Raw genomic sequence first — 23040 nt, 5'->3', positions numbered from 1 at the left:
TCTGCAAGCGCAGACACACATTTCGTAGGATTCACATGTCTTACCCAATCATTCCAGGTCCCTTTTGGGTTCTTGTTGATGATAGGCTGCAGGCGTTTCAGAAGAGTTTGGCAAGCATCCTGGTGAGAAGTCAGGAAAATATAACACAAAATTAACATAGATAGGTTTGGTAGTATTCAAGATATGTTCTAGTTAGTATATGCTTTACTGTCATCTTGGTTTGAAAAAGTATGACAGGAGGTGCCATTTTAACTGCATAGACAAAAACCTTATTAAGGGTTAAGTTACAAGGGCTGGAATCTGCACAAATCAGTAGATTTAGAACCGGAACAGGGTACAAGATTCATATGGGACTAGTTAGTTTGTTAGATGAAACAAGGATTTTGTCAAACATAAACCTTTTGGGGAAAGCTCAGATCACATTCTGAAAACTCATAAGCACCATTACTGTGAAACTGTCAACAAGTCATGTTTTGTCTTGGCAATCACCAGCGGTATTATTGGCAATCTCAAACTTGATTTCTATGGGATCACTAATGGTTAAAGTTTGGCAGGCATTAAATACCATCAGGGACAGGGTGTTTTGTTAAACTAAATACTACACTTTACCTTCACAGCCATGCCGTTGACATCTGTCCCTGCAGATCCTACTGAGGCACAGGCATTGGGAATAGTTGTTGTGCTCGTTTCGCAGAAGTGAATACGTGACATGGGGATGTTCAATTCCCGACTAGCAACCTGTTTCAGGAAGAACAACATATTATGCTCTGTTTTAGAAACATTCTAAACACTCCAACAGTTCCCCAGTACTTGCTAGAAGTCAGCGACAGCAGAAAAAATAAAGCTTTAGCAAGTCTTCTTCCAACCTCCAGCTGAAATCATTCTGCCCATTTTGTCAGTACAAGGAAACAGAAACAGAAAAGAAGGGCAATGTTTTAGCTATACTCGGACTCTGGACTGAGAGTCTGGAGTCGAACATTCGGTTCCTTATTTTGCTGCTTATATTCTGTATGACTTAGGGCAAATTATGCAGGCCCAGATTCCAAGCTTTCGTTGACCTGATAAATGTCTTTACAGGTTGGTCTCTCAATTATCCATTAAACAAATATTATCATAATAATATTGCCTGTACTGCATACTAATCTGAATACCGACTGTCTTTTTTTACCATGGGTTTTATGGGATCAGCCCCCCAAAATCTTATTTCTAATAAGCCATACCATACTTCCATACCATTGGAAGAATAAAAACCAAGCAATCTGGTTTTTCTTCCTGCTGTATCTATGACTTTTAATGAAGGTATCTTTGCCTTCTAACTATCAATGCAAAGAAGCAGTGGTTATGCTGATAAAGAAACTGTCCCACTGGTACACTAACTAACCAAGAAGAAAACCTTCACACTGTTTATCTGCATGACAGATAAAGCACAAGGTAGTATTTGTTTAGATCATTTGTTACCTGGATCATTTTTGTATGAATACCCTGCCCCATTTCGATTCCACCATGTGTCAGAAGCACAGACCCATCAGTATAAATATGAACCAGAGCAGCAGCCTAAAAAAGATAAACAAAATCAAGATTAGACAATGAGAAATATGCTGTATATGGTGATGAACTGATGAATCAAAATAGACAGACACAGTTTTGAAGTGTATTTCAATTTACCTGTTTAATGCTTTTGAATAGAAAGCAATATTTGGAATGCTAGCCCCTGCTCTTCCTCTATAACGAACTTCAAAAGGAAAAGATACAGACCCTTGGAGGTCTGCTTTTTCCATTGCTAGATCCTCAAATAAATCTACACCTGGCAACAATATCTCAATGGTTCCAAAAGAAGCTCGAGGACCTCCCTCGCTAGTGGCTGTACATGCAAATTGCTGCAAGTTCCATTTTCACTGATGTTTGAGAGCCTTCGGACACAGGTTTTTCAACAGCATAGGTTGGGCAGGCTGTCGGCATTAGACACAGCAGTGAGGTTCTCAATGAGATTTTCCTCCTAGACTCAGTTGGAAGTAGCACTGTAGACTACAAAGGCCCTGCAACTTTAGTCTTGAACGGAAACAGCCAGTTTGATATGATACAATCCAGTCAATTAATTTTCAATTGATAAAATAATTTCTATTCCAGAAGCACTGGACACCTACATTAAACAAAGTACAAAGACCAAAAATACTACTGTCCTTCTTTTCTTCCTTAAACTTAGTCTTTGATGACATCAAAGGTTAAGTCTTCAAGAACAGCATCCCACAGTACCCCTGTGGTCAGGAAGAGTAAGCTCAGAGTTACTTCTAGAATGGATAACTTATCCACTTTGCCATCAGTCCTCAAAAACTTTTCATAAAAGCATTCAACTCACTTATACCAATATTACATCACAAGAGATGGGACTGGCTTTTAAGTGGGCAGGGTCCAAGCTGCCTGGGTCCCCAAAACCAAACAACTTTGAAGAGAGCTAGTAGCTAGTGTAGCCCTCAGGGAACAACCATCAGGAGGATGATAGTTTTCCAGAAGTTGAAATATAACACATTTGTTTTGTATGGTAAGGTAGAGTAACTGTAATCTTCTATGGATAGAAAGCTTAGCTCACTTGTTCTTTAAAGGAACTAACCTGAGAAAGATACCGTGTGCCTATTCCAAATGGAAATTTCATTGGTACAATGGCAATCCCTTTCTTCTTCCAGTAATTTTGTTTGTTAAATTCATTGACAGCTGTTTTCCTAGTGTAGTATGCAGATTTCTCCATACATTCATTCCAACAACGTATTAGGTTTTGTGGATCAAGCTTTTGTTTGAAGTGTGTCTGCTCATTCTCCTTATACATATTTATTTCCCTAATCTGAAATAATAAAATTCACAGCTATTACACAACCCTGTTAAAGGCAGACTGACAATTTGGGGGGACTAGTAGACAGCAAAAAGATTACCATATGCCTTTTGAACAATTACCAGTTTGGTTCAGTTTGTAAAAGCATGCTATTCATTCAACAACCAGACATTCATTAAAAAAATATTAATTTTAGCACAAATTATGTTTGACTTAGAAAAGTGTTGTTCAAACAGTTGAGATAATCTAATGGGCTTTAATTTTCCAACTGCACAGACTTGATTTCAGGAGTGAAGATGCCTTCATTTCGTCACCTCTTCTGGCGATAAACCGGTTTTATCTGCAATTCCTGTTATCCAAGTTTCTGTCACCAGTGCTGACTGGGGAAAGCCAAACCCTCGGAATGCTGTGTTTGATGGCAAGTTTGTTTTGCAGGCATAAGCCCAGCATCTCAAGTTGGGAATCTTGTATGCATTGTCCATTTTTAATAAGGATACTTCTGCTACCTGAGGTAGGGGACAAATAAGTATAAACAAATGTCAGAACAGTGCTTCTTTCAAATTCACATTTAAAACCTCTTCATTTCATATAAAGACCTTGACTTGAGACAATTAGGTTTAACATTCGGTTTCTGTCAATCACTGGTAGTAAGAATACTCTTATGCACACATAGACTTTATTCATACATTTCTCATGCAGCATATTAATTTTCAGGGTTTTTTTGATATTTACAGAACACAGATGATGTTACTAGTAGTTGAGTGCTGGTCAGTAGTTAAGGATGTAACAGATCATTTTAAGATTGATTTCACTCCTATTGTGATATCAAAAGCCACACAGAACTAAAAATAGGAAGATTAGATTTAAAGCAATAGGAGCTATGAAACGAACTGATGAAAGCATTCTGAATTATCACATCCTATGGAAATTCACAGTTAAAGTTTAGTTCCACCAGAAAGCATATGTACTGCAGTCTACAGTGTGTTATGGTTCTTACGTTTTTCTTTTAGAGATTTCACATGACAAACACAAAAGCACAAGAAAAGGAAAATCCCATATTAGATACCTGAATTTAGGCTCTAGGAGTCAGTATCAAAATAAATAAATAAGTTTTAAAATGTTTTGATGCCTCAGGAAGAGGCCACTGGCTCTCTTCAATGTTAAGCAGATTTCTCAGAATGGCAAATTTAAGCCTGTATTCCTACTGTTTCCACTGAACTTCAAACAAACTTCAAAACATTTCTGCACAGAAACAACTGAAGATAGTTTTGCTACAATAACTGTACATATGAATTATGTCATATAATGCTACCTTTTCACTTAGGAAACAGAAGTTGGAATGTTATTTGCAAAATGAAAAAAAAAAAAGAGTTGTACTTCGTTATTTTTTTTTAAATTATGACCACAACTTTTACAGACTTTTACGGACTTCAGTATGTGTATGAAGCTGATCAGTCTTAAGAGGATTATTGATAAATCAGAGTGAATACAATGTATTGTTATAATACAACTCTTAGCTATGCCAAAGTTTCTTCCCCAAAATGTCTGTTCTAATCTTGATGCAGTCATAGAGAGTTAAAACATTATTAATTGTTGACTGAACAATAAATAAGTTAAGCATAGATTACTGGTATTCAACTCCCATGCTGGAAGACCAATTTTTATAATGATGAGCATCAAGCATCTTGGCTCTGTCTGGGGCTAGGCTCCCATAGATAAGGTCCTCTCTAAAGAAAGAATAAATCCCCAAATACTGTCTTGGGAATACACAGATAAGTCACATGGGACCAGAAAAAAAACAACTCTTAAGTTTGGTAAAGCTTATAATTCTATTTCCAGTGAACCTATTTCTCCTTTTTAAAGTCTTGAATTATTAATGCTACACTAATAGAATCAAATGGAATCACACAGCTAGACCACTGGTTATTGATCTAATTAATTTGGGAGTGATGTTAGAGTTAGGCTGTTATCACACGTGCTATTCCAGCTGCAGCTGAATTGGGTGGAAAGGTTACTCAGTTGGTTATCACTGCCTCCAATTCTAGGTCCACCAGCTGCACTGTATTATTGTAGAACCTCATCTTAAGATGGTTCTGACATGTGATCTGCATTAATGTACACGCTTTTAATCATGGAATATTTTCTAACCCAGGTTATTTTTCAGAACCAGGTTAGGCAGCAATAGCATGGGCAGTTACACTGCCAGATTTCAGAGTGCAGAAAATACCCATAGGTGGGGCAATGACAAGCAGATGAGGGGTAGTAAGATCAACAAGCATTTCAGTTACAGCTAGAATAGCCTGTGCAGACACAAATAGCTAGTGACTGATATTAAAGCAAGCAACATTTTATACTTTGCAGACCTGTAAATGAGGAACTGAGGTATACAGCACAATAAGTGCAGACCCAGTACAGAAATGCATAGAAATACTAACAGGACAACTATCACTGTGAATTTTCTGAAGGCTAAGAATGGTCTTCCCAGCCTTGTAGACATAAAGCTCTAGGCGGGGACAAATGTAGGTAACATGTATTTTAAAAGGAATATATTGTTAGTTGACATGTTTATAATGGGAAAATAAGCCTGAGAAACCATTCATGAAGTCAACATGTAGGAAAATATCAAGTAGTAGTATAGTGCTTCACTGAACTGAATAAGGAAAGGTTAAACTACTTGGTGTAGATTTTCCAACAACCCATAGTCCCTACATCAGAAGACTACATGATTAACAATACATGTGCAATGGAATTTGGCCTTCGTTATTTTCCAGCTAATTATTCCTCCACGTTCTAAGATTGTCAGCTTGTAAAATCCTTACCAGGACAGATTCATCAGGGGTGCATCCTCCATTAATGTAATATTTGGCATCCACAGCTCTGATCCTACCATCATTCATGAAGCCAACCTAGAAGGATCAACAACCTTTTTAGATTTTGGCATCTACTAATTTCTCCAGTGCTTGTGTATTTTGCAAATGAATGTAACCCACACAATTAGCGTCATACTGCACTATTAATTTCTGGACAGCATTCACTGAAACTACAGAAGGGCAAGAGAGAAAGAAAGTATGTTCCTAAGGTACTGGCTTTCCCAATAAGCAACATCAGCTCATTGGGAAAGGAAGAGGCAGGAAAGCCCCGTGGCTTCCTGTGTATTGCGTAAGATGGCTGATAAGCGTGTCATCTAGGAGTGTTCACTGTAGATAAAGTCAAATCCCGCTCTGATTGTAAGAATAGTGTCTGGCAGATGGAGTATGACATTTGTTTTTCTTAATGAAGAAACGTTACCTTTATCTCACATCTCTCTTTTTACCTGTTGCCACTGACAGTTCCTGAATTCTCAGTATGAGCTACAGCTCATTTTCAACTATAGGGAAGCATCATGTAAAATCTCTCTTACTTTACCGATGTAGTACTGTTGTGCAATTTGGTATACTACTTACATAGAGCTTGTTTAGCATAACTTGCTTAGTATTAGTAGCTAAATTTGCTGAAGCCTTAGGCCACAAGCTGTGAACTTTCATCTAGATATGCTGAACTTTTACCTAATTAAATAGAAGGCGGCTTCAGAGATGGTTCAAGCCAGATGGCAAGGAAGCTACAATCATCAGCAGAAGCTGCAACCTTAGAGATAAGAAAAGAAATGACCTGCCTAGAGACACTGAAAGGACCCAATGAAGAACAGGAAGACCCCAGCCCCTAATATTACTATTGGTCCAAACTATCATGTGAGGGGTGGGAAACTTAGATTGTAAGGGTACAATTGCCCAGGGATTTCTTTGTTCAGGGTGCCTCTTCAGAGACACCCAGCTCGAGCTGTAGTGCTATTAATAAAAAGTAATTTTATAGAGGAATCTGTCTTTCAGCTTATCGATTCAGCAGAAACGTGGAGTCAAACCCTGTCATGGTGGCTGGCATGTGTAATTTCCATGACAAGTAGAGACAGAGGAGAAGGCAGAAACTGTCCTAATGAATAGCTATCACTGATGACAGTGCATAAGCAGGGAAGACATTAATTTCTTCCATAGGGTGAGTTTTCCTGTATGACATTGTTTCTGTGAAAAACTAGCTGCTCCTTTGTGTGAGCCTAACCATATGGATGATTTAAAATAAACCTCTACAGAAGAAGTCTGAGCTAGTTTAGCTTGCCATTCCCAGAAAGACAGAAAGAACTATAAAAGGAAAAGGGACTACAAAAAAACCAGAACAAAATCCTGCAGAGAGAGATGCAGAAGCAGAGGAAGAGCTGTACAGCAACTTTATCTCTTGGTTTCCTGATTAGTTAAAAAAATTGTTTTGAAATTGGCTTTTTGTTTTAAAATTGGCTTTTTGTTTTAAAATTGGCTTTTTGTTTTAAAATTGGGTTGATTATACTCATTTTCATTAATAGAACAAATATTAACCAGTAACATTGAAATACTTATTGACAGAATATTGGCAGGTGCTTTTTCTCTGAATTCTTGTGGCACTCACTTTATATTTACCAATAAAGGGATGTCGGCCACCAGTGATTAACATATCATCCCCTCGACTCAGAATAAGACGGACTGCTCTGCTGGTTCTAAATCAAAAAAAGAAATGTCAAATTTCAGTCAAAATAAAAGACGTTATCAACAAGAAGACTATTCATCATGTATCCAGATCTAGCCATGCATATAAACATGCATTTGGATTAAAATTAACTTTAATAGGCTTAAATACTTGCACAAACCTATGTCCAGAGTTCATATTTTTTTGCATTTACAATCATATCAAAATTTTTATTTCACCTCTTAAAAGCCAATAAGATAAGTCAGCGCAAACTTCTTCTGAAGAAATTGTTATTTCAGTGTTAAGACTGAACTATGTTAAGTGATCTAACACCAGTTAGCATTCAATCTTATGCAAGAAATAGTTGCCTCTTAGCTATTCAGAATCATACTGAAATAGGGTGCCTCGAAATAAAACATGGATAATCATAAAAATATTAAAATTAGTCTACAAACGCATATACCATTTAAAATAGTTACTTTTGAAAAAATTAACATAAGATGTAAAATAAAGTCCTAACAATAAAAAAAGAATGTTTAAACTATGAAAAAGGATTACTTTTAGCATGGCCTGGTTAATCCAAAACACAGACAACGTGGCCAAAAATAATCAAGAGCATTGTTTGTAGAACAATGTCAGTAGTAACAACAGAAATGTATTGAACTAACCACTCAGATTACAAGATCATTTTGGCTAAGGCAGGATGTAGCCTGATGTGCATTCTGCAGCATATCAGTTATGCTTAAAAAAGAGGTTACTATCCCCTGACAGCTAATTGCCAATATTGTGCTGCCAAATTTGGAGAGTGAGGGACAGAGCTTTATGTGTCAAGGTTCCTAAACTAATTCAAGTAGTATTAGCAAAAACATAATACCTAATAGATTTAAGCTAATTTTGACCGAAAGATGTTGGGGACTGAACTAGAACTACTTGTTCTTAAAAGCAATTCCACTCATGAGCTCTTACTTCTGCATCCAGCTGTGCCAGTGAAGATCACATCTGGATGGTTAATATGTTTTAAATGTACATACAAAGCCTCAGTAGTTAGGGACTGATCCTTTTGAAGTGCTCAGTCATTTCAAGAATATTTCTAGCTTATACTTATACAAATTTCTTCAAGTCCCATTAATTTAGTTGAGGATAGAGCTGCTTAACATAAGCAGTCTAACAAAACAAAACAGTCTTACAAATTGCGAACAGTCAGGACTTTATGACTTTTTGGTTAGCAACTTTGGGAAAGGAGAAAGCATTTTAACCAAAATGCAAAACTTGTTCACTGCGTTTTCTCTTCATATCCTAATACACACATATCACACTTACTTGTTTGCTGCCACTGCAGCTACTGATGCCAGTAAGCCAGCTTTCAGGAGTTTCCCACCAAAAGCTCCACCAACTCGTTTAACATGGCACATGATCCTGTTGGCTGGAACGCCTAAGCTTGCAGCTACCATCTCCTGTAAAATCAGTTTTAATCCTTTATGCCAACTCAAACTAAGCCTAAAAGTTAGGTTGTGAAATAAAAATCTTTTCTAGAAAAGGATTCCATAGATTTTTCTAGTTTGTTGCTTTTTTATTTAAATCAGATGAAAATAATTTTTCCTTTATCCTAAATTAAAAGGGAAGAAAAAGATAGTAACAAAGACTCAGCAGTGTTCACATTTAAAATCTCTACCATGGGGACTGTAAATGCGCCATGGACAGAAGTGAAGAACAATACCCTTGGATTTCATTATCTAAACAGTAAGAAGCTTCAGGTATTCAAAAAGGGACTGGAATACCTTTTTTATTATTTTTATTACAAAGACTGTGAATTAGATTGTAATTTTTAGTTCAAATGAAACCATTTGTTTCTTAATAATCTAAGGTCTTGCTAGTGTCAGGAATGTCCTTGCTTCAAATCATTTTCTCAAACAAAAAGTTCTTCATGCTTCTTGGCTAGTGGCAATATAATAATAATGGAAATGATAAAAGGAGCTGAGCTGGGCTTTGAACACAAAATGCCAGTGTTGAGTCTGAAATACTATCAGCTTCATGCCCCGTAGCTATTGCTGAGGCCATACGGTATGTCAGCTTTGCTTTACCATTTACCACCATGAAAACGATCAGAGGGCTGGAACGCCTCTCCTATGAAGAAAGACTGAGAGGCTGGAGTTGTTCAGCCTGAAGAAGAGAAGGCTCCAGGGAGACTTTATTGTGACCGTCCAATATATAAAGGGGGCTTATAAGAAACAGAGAAAGACTTTTTACCAAGCCCTCTACTGCCAGGATATTTTTTACAATGAGGGTGGTGAGACACTGGAACAGGTTGCCCAGAGAAGCTGTGCATGTCCCATCATTGGAAGTGTTCACAGTAAGGCTGGACAGCACTTTGAGAAATTTGATCTAGTGAACGATAACCTTGTCCGCAGCAGTGGGGTTGGATTAGATGATCTTTAAAGGTTCCTTCAAACCCAAACCATCCTATGATTATGATTTAGACATGGAGCAGCAGTCTCACCTACAGCTATTAGAGCTGATAAACCCTCAGCAGACTCTGACTCTGCAGGGTGCTGACTGCTCCTCACTTCAGTGGAAAGTTAATGGGGATGGACGACCCTCAGCATCCCACAGGGACTTTTTCATGCCTACAATAGTAGGGCATGAGGTACTTTGTTCAAAGGGAAATTGGAGACTTCTACTTCCTCCTTATCCTCACAATGTAGCAGTCAGTGTTTATCATGATACAGCAGTACTACAAAGCAGCTGTTGTTGGATAATCCAGATGTGCAATTCCATGTTCCTACTGCTTCTAAACTGTTAAGATGGATTTTAAACCAAACGTAAACAGTTCTACTGTCACAGGTTCAACCACTTTCTCTGAGAATGCTTTGTATTACCTGAATAATTGCTGGATGCTGTGTTGATACATACACATCCATTTCTTTATCCTCTCCTTTTGGAACAGCAAGCACACTCTGAGTCTCCATGTAAAAATGTTCCTGTCCCCCAATGTGAATTTCTCCTGATTCAAAGATAAAAACACGTGTTACTGAGGGGAAAGGACAGAAGAAATTAACCAGGAAAGAACTAACGGCCCATCATCATGTAAATTATAGTAATCAGTGTCAAATCTTCTGATACTTCTTGTATGAAGGAGCAAAATCTAAAATAAAAACACAGATTAAAATCCTTGCAGGATTAAATTGGTCTTGTTCCAGTGGCATCAACAGAACTTGATAAAGAGCAGAACAATATTGCCGACAAGTGGTGACAACATTAAATAAAACATAGACAAATTAAACAAAGCATGGACATACTGGACCAGGTCAAGAAGAAGGCCACCAAGATGGTCAGGGGGCTGGACCACGGGATGTATGAGAAAAGGCTAGGAGAACTGGATTTATTCATCCATGAGAAGAAAAGGGTTAAGGGGACATCTTGCTGTCTACAGCTACATAATGGGAGCGTGTAGAGAAGAGCGAGCCACACTGTTCTGAGAGATGCACAGTGGAAGGATAAGAGGCAATGAACACAAGAAATTCCAACTTGATATAAGAAAAAAAAATACACCATGAAAGTGGTCAAACATTGGAAGAGGTGCCTATAGAGCTTGTGGAATCTCCATCTTTGGAGATATTCAAAACCTGACTGGACATGGCCCTTAGTAACCTACTCTAACTTGACCTGCTTTAAGCTGGAGGTTGGACTAGATGACCCCCTTCCAGCCTAATTATTCTGTGATTCTGTTTCAAGGACAGAAGATGCAGAAAGCTTGAAGGTAGTAGCAGGACCACAAGACTCGTAGGTTTAATCATGTTTTCTTCCTAGATGGAGAAAAGATAGAACTGGGACTTGAAGAACAGACAGATAAACCCAAATACTGACAACAACTTCTCACCAAATGTATTCTGCGGTTTACCTTCAATTATATTATCGACAGTTTCAAATGCCTGATCAACATTTCCTTGTTCTAATTTTCTTTTTGGCTCAAAGAACGAGTTGTGCTTTATAGCTTCCTGCAGTGGAGAAAAAGAGAATTTTTTTAAAAAGTATTTTAAAGGTTCTCAGCTTGATGTGGCATTTTAACTCTCAGGAGAAACACCATTCTCTTCAGAGATTTGAACCACCGGCTACCAAAGTCAACAAACAACTCTATTTCATCACTTTATTGTCATTGTTGATGAGTTTGTATATTCAGTTCCAGCAACTCTTTCCTGATATATCTTGTGTTACTGATGATAGCAGTCTCTGAAGGAAATTAATTCAGTTTATTCAACGTGCTCTTCCCTCACATACATCTAGCAAGTGACAAAGAGAGCACAGAATAAGAATGCAACCACATGATCCAAAGAGTGATGCCATTAAGAGATCACAAGGACTAAATAAAAGTGGAATATATTTATTAAATATTATTTGCTTTATTTTCTAATAAGACTTCACTGGAGTTTTAACTGTAATGAAATATTAGTAAAATTTGCCAGTCTTTAAAAAGAGACTACTTCTATTTTTATATCAGAAAGACTGTTCTGTTACACCCCACACGCATTATGGAAACAAGCTGTAAAGTGACTATCAGAACTAATGCTGGTTCCCTGCAAATGTGTCCTTTGATTGTTACTTCCACTCATCTCTTTAACCCAGCATAAGTCCATTTTGCCTATGACTCCCACATCACATTTCTAAAATGTTCTGTATCCCTAACATGTTTCCCCTTACATTCCCCCAATACTTCCTATGTCTCCAGCCTAACTTTGTTGGCTTGCTATCCAAACAACAGATAAAACTGCTACAGATAATCAGGAGCTGATTGTTCAGCCACATGCTGATTGCCCAGCTGGTAGCTACCAAAAGAATTATAAACACCCACTGTGCTTATTGCCTTTTCCTCACTGGGAACCTTAAAAGAGTTCTTTTTTTGTACCCTTATGTTTATTATTATGGACCTTGTGGGATCTTAATACTTTTGGGACTGTTGCCTATCAATCACAAGGGGTCAAAATTAGCCAAAAGGTTGAAAACTTTTAGAAAGTCATGTTTAAAAAGCAACTGAACAGTGTGAACTGCTGCTTCCATTAATTAAATAGATAAAACAATAAAAAAGCAAGATAAAAGAAATTATTTGTACCTCAATTGTTAGGATCACTGGTTCCAGCACTTCATACTCTATCTTCACTTTTTCAGCTGCTTGTTTTGCGTGAACATCTGAATCCGCAACCACAGCACATACAATCTGACCCACACAAATCACCTGTAAAATACACATCACTTAACAGAACCATGGATTGAAATTATTCCCATATGAGCTGCTGATATTCTTTCATGTAACCACTATTCATGTTTCCTTTGTAGAATTTTGTTTTGAATTAGGAGTTTTGTATTTTTTAGATCATCCATGAAGCTAACAAATGATTAGAAATACCAGTATAAATGGAGAATCAAGGAAAATACAGTATTCAAAAATGGATAAGTGATTTAGGAGCCTAACTTTCAATGAAATATATTCTCCCAACAACTCAGACGGTTTTGTGAGGTTTACTCTGTATTCTTCTGATTTATATATTTTTCTCTAGGCAGAATATAATACGTATCAGCTATTTCAAAGTTGAAAAGGGAGTGGGAAAAAACCTCTAAGAATCTCCCTTGTCATAAAGTGCTATGGCTAAAGTGATTCCCTGACATAAACACAATACAGAAATTCAGGAGTCAGCAAGTAAAATGTCATTAAAAAAGGCTGAAGAAAAATAGTAAAATGAAGAAAATTAGTTTAAAAAAGACTGTAGTTATACCTTGTTTCTTGCAAATACAATCTCCGGATCATCAGAGTAGTAAAACTCGTTTGTAGCTGGTACATCATGAGCTGTTATGATATCAAACACACCTGGTCCGTTTAGAGCCTCTGAGGTATCTATAGATCTGATAGGGATATGGGCAGAGAAGTGTAATTCATTAGCTTCACAAAGCATTGCACAGGCCAAGGGAACACAACACAGAGGTATGTTTCTTGTACTGCCAGGATCTGCTCAGAGGTTCAGACATGTCTCTTCCTTCTATCTCTGGCATGCAAAGAAATGCAGGTTAAAGACAATTTAAAATTCTACTAACCTGCTTCATTTCTAGGAAATATTCTAGATGCAACAGGGAAATCTTTGGCCCATTAGACTACCTGAACTTCACTGATTTAATAAAAATCACTGCACAATTATGATGCTACAACTGCAACTTTTTAAGACCTCACAGACTACACAGATATCAAATTGATACAAATAAACATCTACAGAGAGTTCATGTAGAGAATTATAATAGAAATGGCAAGACCAGTATAAATGGAGAATGAATGGGAATGTATGGGTGTAGAAGGATCAGAAAGAATGGCAGAAGGTTTTTAAGAATGGCATGTTTTGATAGTACCTAGTTTAGCAGATCATCAAGACCACAGCACATATACAGGCATCTTCTCTGGACACCCAGACCAGAAGGCAAAGGAGAGTGAAGAAATCATACTGACTCTCAGAGATGGGGGGGATGTCAGCTCCTTGAGGGTACCAAAAAGAACACATCCAAACCCAGCATACTATCACCAACCTAAGAATAAGGCAAGAAATATGACAAAGGCTCTAGAACTAGCAGCCCCAGTCCTCTCTGTGATCACAATTAATCCTGACCAGACCACCTGGATACACGTCTTGGTGCTTGAATGCTGGGCAGACAACTTGGATGTGTGCATTTTGGTGCCTGAATGTTGAACAAACTGCCAGAATAGGTGTATCTTGGCAGTATAAAAACATACATGAAAAGTTTTCTTTCCGAACAAAATCCTCTTCCCATCTTCCTCTCCCATAAGGCCTCACCTGAGCTTTGCTACCTTATTGCTGCACTGTTGCAATGCTATTACCTACATTTTCAACAATTTTCTTTTTTCATAATAGAGTTGAGATTGCACAGCTATGTTGGTAAAGCTGAGTTTTAGTGCCTGTTTGCACTGCACAGCTCAGCACTTTATGGAGGTACGTAGGCTAGGTCTAGGCTGGCTTATGGACCAGAAACAGTTCAACCTCATTAGCACAGTAATACAGAGTGAGACACTTAAATCCAAAGCCTTCTACTAGAGCAACAATATTGCTTCCAGCACCTGAGCCAGTGCAGGTATCAGGCTTGCTGTTCTATATACACATAACTCATTAGTCTTCTCTGAAAATCTCTGTCAGCAATTCATAATAACACTTTCTTCAGATACACTTTGAGCACTTACACAATCTTAGCATGAGCTCTGGAACTAGTGACGACAGCCAGGAAGAGCTCCCCATCCACAGGAGGAAGGTCATCAACATAAGCTGCTTCACCAGTGGCATGCTTAATTCCAGACTGGTGCATAATTGGCCGTCCTACAGGATCCTGGGGAGACTGACTTGGCTTTACATCCTGTATGGTCAAAAATACACACCCCCCATCCCCGAACAGTTAAAAAAAGAATAATCATGTTATTCTTAGAGTAATCAGAAAATCAGATGAAGGAAAAGCTGTTCATATTATTGCCAGATGTGGATGCAGGACCTGACTGCTACTCCTGGGCATTTCTTCAATTTCTTCTCTTAAGAAGCCTCCCAAGAGCCTTGCACAAGTTTGTCTACTTGGATTTTTTCCTTAATCATTTACACCAAAGTGATACAAACAGCATTTCTTTTTCAGAAGGACAGTTTCCTCTCTTACTGATTGGTGTCATGAAGCTCTGATAATTTCTGAATTATTCTCACAAGATTCTGCTCGATATTTTACCAGCGTCTGGTGTTGTATTTTGAGCTACTTGCAGTGATTCATAGATTTGTCTTCCTTACTGAAAGATTGCAGCTGATCAATGTAAATCAGTGAGAAAATGTTGTTTAAATATTTCCTTCCCAATTTTATTTCCTTGCACCTGTGTATGAATTTAGTGCCTTACTAACGTTATTTTGCTAAGTCTTTCCTGAAAGTTAATTCAGTGTTGCCAGTTAATTCTGCCACACCAACTAATTGTTGCCAACTTTCAGAACACTGTTCCAATTTCTGGGTCGTGTTCACACTAACTGTTTCCTTTTCTACATTTAGAACTACTTAATTGCTCACATCTCAAACCCTTTTTCCTTCTATAGCTTCCAGCACACGTGTCTGGGCTACACACCTGTGCTTTCTGGCACACTGTCTGCTATTAGTCCAAGGTCAAGAACAGACATTTTTCACTTGAGTGCCTAAAGTCTCAGCCAAACCATCTCAACTTTTCCACTAACAGAATGACCAGGTATTTATCTTTCATGATATGCATTCTTCTCCCTCCCCCCCTTCATTTTAAAAGCTTAATAATGTTCAGATGAAGAACTCCAGACAAAAGATAGGGACTTGTAAAAGTTAGACAGAAATCTAAAGTGAAAAAGCAGATTTTCTGGGTTGCTAAATAATTTCTGTTGCTCGATGCCAACTGATCTGAATAACAAATTGTTTCCATTTCTGTTTAGTCACTTTCTTGCAGCTGGGGAATAAACTGCCAAAAGTCATAAAGAACTAGTTCCTTTGATCTTGCCCCCTTTTATAAGTCTGTAGTGTCTATTTTTTAATGTTAAGTCTGAAGGAAGCTGAAGATAACAACTTGAACAAATTTAAATATTTAAAGCTAAAATGTTGTTCTAAAGAATATCTGAAAACAAGCAAAAAGAAGTTTACCAAGATTTCATTTGAATTCTCTTTAAGTTTCCAAAAACTTGAAATTTTCACTTGTGTATTGAGGGCATCAAAATATCAAAAATCCTTGAGGGAGTTGCCACCATCATCTAGTCACAAGGGTGAGCTCAGAAAATCCAGGTGTTCTTTGCTGCCCTCTACTGCTGACTTCTCTTTGTATGCTCTTGTTAATTTGATCAGATAGCCATCACAAACTCCCATCTTGATTCCTAAATCTACAGTAAGAGCTAAGAGTCCTCTGAGATCTTAAGAAAAGTGTATCTTGAGACAAGAATACTATAGTTATAGCTATAGACTTGAGCTTTTCGATCTTCTTTATTTTCTGTTATTTTTTTTCCCAATTGGTTTGCACACTGCGATATACCAAGTTTAAGCAGTCTGACAACGGAGTTTGTTCAGCATATTTATCTTTTGAGAACTGTTTAGAAGAAGTGAGTATACCTGTATGAGTCTATTTTTACAGACAAGGTTTTTCTAATTGAGATACAGTTAAAATCTATCACTAAGAGCCTGTTGCCTTCAATCCTTTAGAAAATTTGTACCTGAGCTTTACAGCACAGGTCATGCTTGAACCATGACTTTTTACCAAGTCTTATAAAGCACAGAACAATCTTAGAATAAAATCACTTGCCTGGTATATTTGGATACTCTGGGGCATTTTGGTTTGGAAATCTTGTAGGACACTCCTGTATTCCATAGGTATGCCAGGATATCGGCAAGGATCCTGAAAAGGAAGCGAATTATTACTAAAACTCACACTTTGAACATTTCAATCAAAAAGCTAACAACCAAAATCATCAAATGCAAACTCTTTATACAGGGAATTCCTTCAAGACTCTCACAAGCTAGAAAGGCTCTAAAATAATAATTTTAGAACAATATAGAGTTTTGAGATTTCACTAAATAATATTTTAAAGTACATTGGACTCAACAAATATGCTTGTTTAAAGAAAGCAATATAAAGCAGGGATAGTCAGAACAGCTTTGTTCTGGGTTCTGATCAAAACTGACACAGTATCACTCTTGGTAATAGTAAATTACCTAGTAATGGTAATTCAGAGGAAAGAGTTCAAGGTAACACAGAATAAAAAGGCAAAAGGGATATTTTTCCTCCTAAGAACAGATTTAAGACAAAACCAAATAAATTGTACCTAGACAGTATTAAGAAGGGAAATTTTAGAGTCCGCTCCCAGTAAACAACTCATACAAGAAGGAGGGTTGGTTTAACACCTACAGTTGCTCTCCAAAACCTTTAGTTCTGTTCTGTCTATTTTAGTTATGAACTACAGACAGGTGAAGGAAGACCTTATGTATGTTTCTTTTGGGCCTGGGAGCTAAATACTGATATATTGTTGCATTAACATTGCTCAATTTTTTAAAAGCCTAATGTCCAAGGTGAAGATATCCGAGCACCTAAAAGCTAAATGGGCATCTCTCCACCAAACTCTTTGGGAGTTAAGTGCTTACATTCCTCTGTAGATGTGAATGCCAAAGACAGTATTTAGCATATTATACAAATTGCAAGCATCAACAGATAGAAAAAAAACTTTCATCTGCCTGCAAAAAAACGGACTGGAAAACTAATTTACCATTGTCTTCAATGACTGCAATACTTCCAGGAAAAATCTGTAGAAGAAACTGACTATCAAAGTTTTCTTATAGTCTACTTTTTCACCACTGGCTGAGCCTGGAAGAACAATTTCTTTAAGAATTAATCCGCAAGCTTCATCTAGCATTTGTTCATTCCAGTGTCTGTCAGGAAGAATAATAGAAACAATCACATCAGGACTCAAAAAAATAAATACAAATTGCAGCAATACATCACAAGCATAATCCTGCACACAATGAAGCCAAAATATTGATTCTAATGATGGCCTGCAATTTTGAAAACAGTGTAGGGCAATGTTGCTCACTGAAGTGAATGAAGTCCCCTAAGTCAATGGAATTGCGTACTATGCCAGCCTTTCATAAATAAATAAATAAATGAATGAAACCTATTACATCTTAAAAGCTGATTTCACAGTCTTATAGATTATCAGTATTCTGCAGATACTGTCCTGTATTTAAAGAAAAGTGAATAACGATATTTATGCAAACTGTAGGTGCTTTCAAGGAATCTGATTAGTGCTGGATAGTTGTTCCATTTTCTGAAAAGGCTGTCTCCTTGAAGTATCTCAACACAGTTAATTATTCATAGTTACACAACCCTAGATATCAAAATATAAATCTGTTAGAATAAATTTAATCATTTAAAGCAGCAAAAAATAACGATTACTTCAACTAGAGAAACAGTTGCCTATTAAATGGTAAAACAGTCCAGTGGGACTCTGCTTAGATAAATGGTTTCATACTGCTTGAATTGTTTGTAATTTTTTTCCTCCAAACCTTGGAAAGATGCTGCAAAGTGGAAGGGAATGTCAGGGATTACCCTCAGGGATTAACTTCAGAGATTATTAGGATTTTGTAGATGAAGAGGTATTGAAAAGGTTAGCTTGAAAAGCACTTAGGTTGTGCTCCTAAGTTTATTGGGCACATCTGAAGTTCTCAAATTTTGTATCTATTAGAGCCAAACTGAAAGACTCAAGCACACTGACACTAGGGGATTATCAAACCTATGGGATACAGCATCATTTACCAATGCTTGGGTTCAGGTGCACACCTGACTATATATACCTCATCCACCTATCTCACAGCTCATCTCTCTCTTGTATCTCCCTGGACACTTCACATCGGAGTCGCACCCATGTGCCAACTCCAAAATGTAACAATCCTGAAAAGTCATCATTAGGGTTTGAGCAGATCATTCACTTGAACATATGTGGCATCAGCCAGGCAAGTGAAATCTTTCTGTACTTTCATGCTCCAAGGAAGTACACCCAAGCTCTCAAAGTCCCTTTATTTAGAGATGCAGAGAAGTCAGAGAAATTGTACCTTCCGATGAGTGTCCAACAGGTTTGTTTTGCACAGATCGTGGTTGAGACAGCACCTCCATAGAAAATGCTTAAATCCTTTATTATGTTTGTACCTTCTTCAAAAAGGACTCTCATCCCAGCATTGGTTATTGGGAGAGCATTTTCTCGTCTTGGTGCTTGTCGAAATGCAGAGACATACTCCCCCTAAGCAAGATCAAACAGAAGTGGGTAACCTGCACGCATGTATGTATCTGAAAGCAGAACTTGCTGTTGCACTATGTGAAGCAAGAGAATAAAAAATGAAAAGCACAAATTCAACTTCCTGAGCATTCAAGACCATACACTTCCTTTTCTTGACCTTTCAGTAGCTTTACCATCTTTGATTTTCTAGCAGCCTGTACCCAATCCTCCATCATCTACACAGTTCAGATGGCCCAGATTTTTTTTCACGGTAGATAGCTGGAAGACAGGGATCTTGTAGAGTACAGTTGCATTTATAACAAGACCAAAAGCTTAGAGGCTTCAAAGTATTGCCAAACTTCAGTACTCTGACAACATGATTCCCAATTCTCTTGAAATCCCCATATCCACACTTGCAAACACAGTACCAGTTAAAGACTGTTACCCACTTCAGCAACATTTATGGAAGCACCATGCACACGTCCAATCTTATCTCATTTTAAGAAAAATCCTCAAGAGATGACAATGCTTTACCTGCTTTATGCCAACCATATCACAGGGAAGCAGCCTGCTTTGGTTAGGACTATGGCAGCTTGTCCAAGACCCCTTTCTGCAGGGGTCTAGACAATTCCTATTGCCCTCATCATTTTAGGGTAAACTTTTGTCTGAATATCACTTTTTATATCACCAACTACCTGCTGAGTTGTGGTTCTTTGGCTAAAATTGGGGGATAGTATGGCACTGACAGGATCAAATGTAAGGAATTCAGAAAGTGAGTGGTAACAGTGTTACTTTAAATATAGGGATTATGCCACATCCTGCTCTTTATTTAATAGTCTTTAACCCTGCATAAAGCAAATCTAAGAAAACCTAGTAACTTACCTTCCTAGAATGGGGAATATGGACAGAGACTATGACCTCTTCTGGCGTAATGGTATTGTTACCAATTCCATCTGCAAAAATTTCACTTAAAGGAATCTGTCGCTTTCTTCCTAAAAAAAATTCCAAATCCAGAAACTTCTGTACAAATGTGCAATTAACATACAGCAATCATATTTTAATTGGCAAGAAATACTTGCAGCTTTCCTAAGTAAGTAATAACTGCAGAGTTTATATAACAAATTATGAGTATGCTCTATAAATACAAATGACTGCTCTATCATCCATGGTATTGTAACACCAGAGTCCTAAGAAAGTGCCCAGAGATCAATCCCCATTCCGTAATCCTCCCTTGTGATACTGCCATGATGATCCCATCCCCACTTCTGTCAATCTGTTCCAAATCTCTGCAGCTGCTGTCATCACTACCTTTCCTTATGAAACATAAAGAATGGGAAAGAAGTTCTGCAAAAGTAAAAAAAAAAATTTAAAAAAAATAAAATCTGTTTGTTTTGGGTTTTTTTGGGTTTTTTTTTGTTTTTAAGATTTTGATTTTGTTTTTTTGTTCTGAGATTCTGAACACTTCTCAGAGTCCAGAAGGGAATAAAAGCTATTGCCTTTTCTCTTTTTGGTAGACTATTTTAAAAGTGTGTCTGTCTTTCTATGATATATACTATAAAAGATGGGATTTTCAAAAGGGAAGAGGACAAAATTCTGCAAGGAATCTAAATCGGTATGAGCCCTTTCATAGAATCATAGAATGGTTTAAGTTGGAAAGGACCTTGAAGATCATCGCGTTCCAACCCCCCTGCCATAGACAGGGACACCTCCCACTAGAGCAGGTTGCCCAAGGCCACATCCAGCCTGGCCTTGAACAATTCTTCCCAGGGCTTTGAACACTTAAAGTTAATCTATGCGAAATCACTACACAGTTAAGCTAGCCAACCTTCTGGAAATGAAATATTTTAACACATATAATTGATTCTATTAATTAAACAAGCTCCATTGGCTCAAGGAGTTCTGTTGGCACAACTGCAACTGTACCAGTAACACAATTGTCAAGTACCATTGTCGTTCTGCAAGAACACAGGGGCATAAACATTGTACATATGGAAATCCACAGTAATTCACCTGTGTGGAATTTAGCTACATGTGTTTGACAGATGAAGTCAAAGTGTATTTTTTACTAGTTTTCTACGTCCTTTGTACTTTTCACATGCTACCTAAGGGGTCCACGGCATTTTAAAATAAATTATTTCTTATTACTAGACAATATTTATCTTGCAGTAGCCCTGACCTATCCCACGACTTTCAAGAACCAGATAATCTTCTGTGCTGTTTTTAAAAGGTTCACATATTAAAATATTCCCCTCACATTCAATGAACATGATACTTCCAGACTGGCTGCTTTACAGCAAGATTATTTTCTTCATGATTTTCATGTTATGTGTGATGATGACACTGTAACCTGTCCATCCTAGAATATCATTTAGCATTAAAATTGCATTCCTCAAGCACAACTAGTGCTACAGCAAAACTTTACTAAAGGAATTTTATTTTGCTGAAGTGTGAATCTGAAAAATAATACTGTTAAAAACAGCAGCGCTAGTGTTTCTGGATTTTTGCCTCTGTAACTCCATCCTGAATACACTTGGTTTACATACATAAGGATTAATGTCCAATCCCACCTACGAGCCTGCCAGGATCTAGGAAGGTGCATTTTCTCTTACAATGTGATCTAAGACAAACACTAAGAATTAACAGTCTTTCTGTGACCTCCTTTTCTTGAACAATCCACTTTTCCTATGTTTCACTGACTACCACTTGGTAAAGAAATATGTTAAAAACCTGTGAAAACACCTAAACCCCTCTCCCAGCAGTAAAGTTCTGACAGATTAACAGAAAGATATATCAATCAGCGATCCTACTCATCACTCAAATAAGTACGCACATCCTTAGAACTGTGAAGATGCAAATGTTTGTACTATCACTTGTCAGAACAACATTGTGAAGAAGAGTGTGGCCAGGTTGAGGGAGGTCATCCTTCCCCTCTGCCCTGGTGATGCCACATCTGGAATATTGCATCCAGTTCTGGGCTCCCCAGTTCAAGAAGGACAGGGAACTGCTGGAGAGGGTCCAGCAAAGGGCTACAAAGATGATTAGGGGATTAGAACATCTCTCTTAAGAGGAAAGGCTGAGGGACTTGGGGCTTTTTAGTCTAGAGAAAAGAAGACTGAGGGGGGATCTTATTAATGCTTATAAATACTTAAAGGGAGGGTGCCAGGGGGATGGGAACAGTCTTTTTTCAGTTGTGCCCAGTGATAGGACAAGAGGTAACGGGCACAAACTTGAATATAGGAAGTTTCATCTTAACATGAGGAGGAACTTCTTTACTTTGAGGGTGGCAGAGCACTGGAACAGGCTGCCCAGAGAGGCTGTGGAGTCTCCCCCTCTGGAGACATTCAAAACCTGCCTGGACGCCATCCTGTGCAACTTGCTGTGAGTGACCCTGCTTGGGCAGAGGGGTTGGACTAGACGATCTCCAGAGGTCCCTTCCAACTCTGACCATTCTGTGCTTCTGACATGTATTTTTCCTCTCAATGCCAATCTGTGCAGGAAGAAGTAATGGAAATCACACAGTGTAAGTTTTTGTGTATCTGTTCCAAGAAATCCTGCCTCAGAAACAACCCCTTAAAGAGTGCACATTTCAGGGTGCTGAGTGGAGTATTATGTGCCCTGAAATGGCAACATGGACTCTGTCTGGATCAAGAGCAAAAAGGACACGAGCCATCTAGAAGGGAGAGCATGCAATTCCAGGCCACCAGATAGCTCATGTTTACCAATAACTTCATCACCCTTCCAATAGTAAGGTAGCGCACAAAAAAAGGAGCAGGTACAGGGGAGTATACATACAGTGATGGAAGGAAACGGAGGAAATGGGCATGGAAAAAGGTGATGGACTAGTGGCTTCCCGTATCAGAAGTATCTGCGAGGAACGAGAAGCCAGAGTTGTTCTCAGGGCCAGAT

At 37.9% G+C, this 23040-nt stretch overlaps 1 protein-coding gene across 1 annotated transcript in view; it reads right to left on the bottom strand.

Annotated features, from left to right (window-relative positions):
- The window catches only part of AOX1 (aldehyde oxidase 1), a 47153-nt gene that overhangs the window by 11243 nt on the left and 12870 nt on the right, over nt 1–23040 (bottom strand). The window contains exons 13-29 of the mRNA XM_009890234.1: nt 20017–20126; nt 18974–19158; nt 17632–17794; nt 16674–16766; nt 14583–14752; nt 13120–13246; nt 12459–12581; nt 11253–11349; nt 10231–10355; nt 8675–8808; nt 7298–7385; nt 5644–5730; nt 3139–3330; nt 2609–2836; nt 1459–1554; nt 610–738; nt 45–119 (exon numbers count right to left, since the gene is read on the bottom strand). Coding sequence (XP_009888536.1) covers nt 45–119; nt 610–738; nt 1459–1554; nt 2609–2836; nt 3139–3330; nt 5644–5730; nt 7298–7385; nt 8675–8808; nt 10231–10355; nt 11253–11349; nt 12459–12581; nt 13120–13246; nt 14583–14752; nt 16674–16766; nt 17632–17794; nt 18974–19158; nt 20017–20126 — 2222 coding nt within the window. The remainder of the gene's footprint in view (nt 1–44; nt 120–609; nt 739–1458; nt 1555–2608; nt 2837–3138; nt 3331–5643; nt 5731–7297; nt 7386–8674; nt 8809–10230; nt 10356–11252; nt 11350–12458; nt 12582–13119; nt 13247–14582; nt 14753–16673; nt 16767–17631; nt 17795–18973; nt 19159–20016; nt 20127–23040) is intronic.

Source organism: Charadrius vociferus, unplaced genomic scaffold, assembly GCF_000708025.1.
Source record: "Charadrius vociferus isolate BGI_N301 unplaced genomic scaffold, ASM70802v2 scaffold147, whole genome shotgun sequence".
In the NCBI taxonomy this organism is placed as follows: Eukaryota; Metazoa; Chordata; class Aves; order Charadriiformes; family Charadriidae; genus Charadrius; species Charadrius vociferus.
Note: the sequence above shows the minus strand (reverse complement) of the source record. Positions and strands in the feature narration are given on the sequence as shown.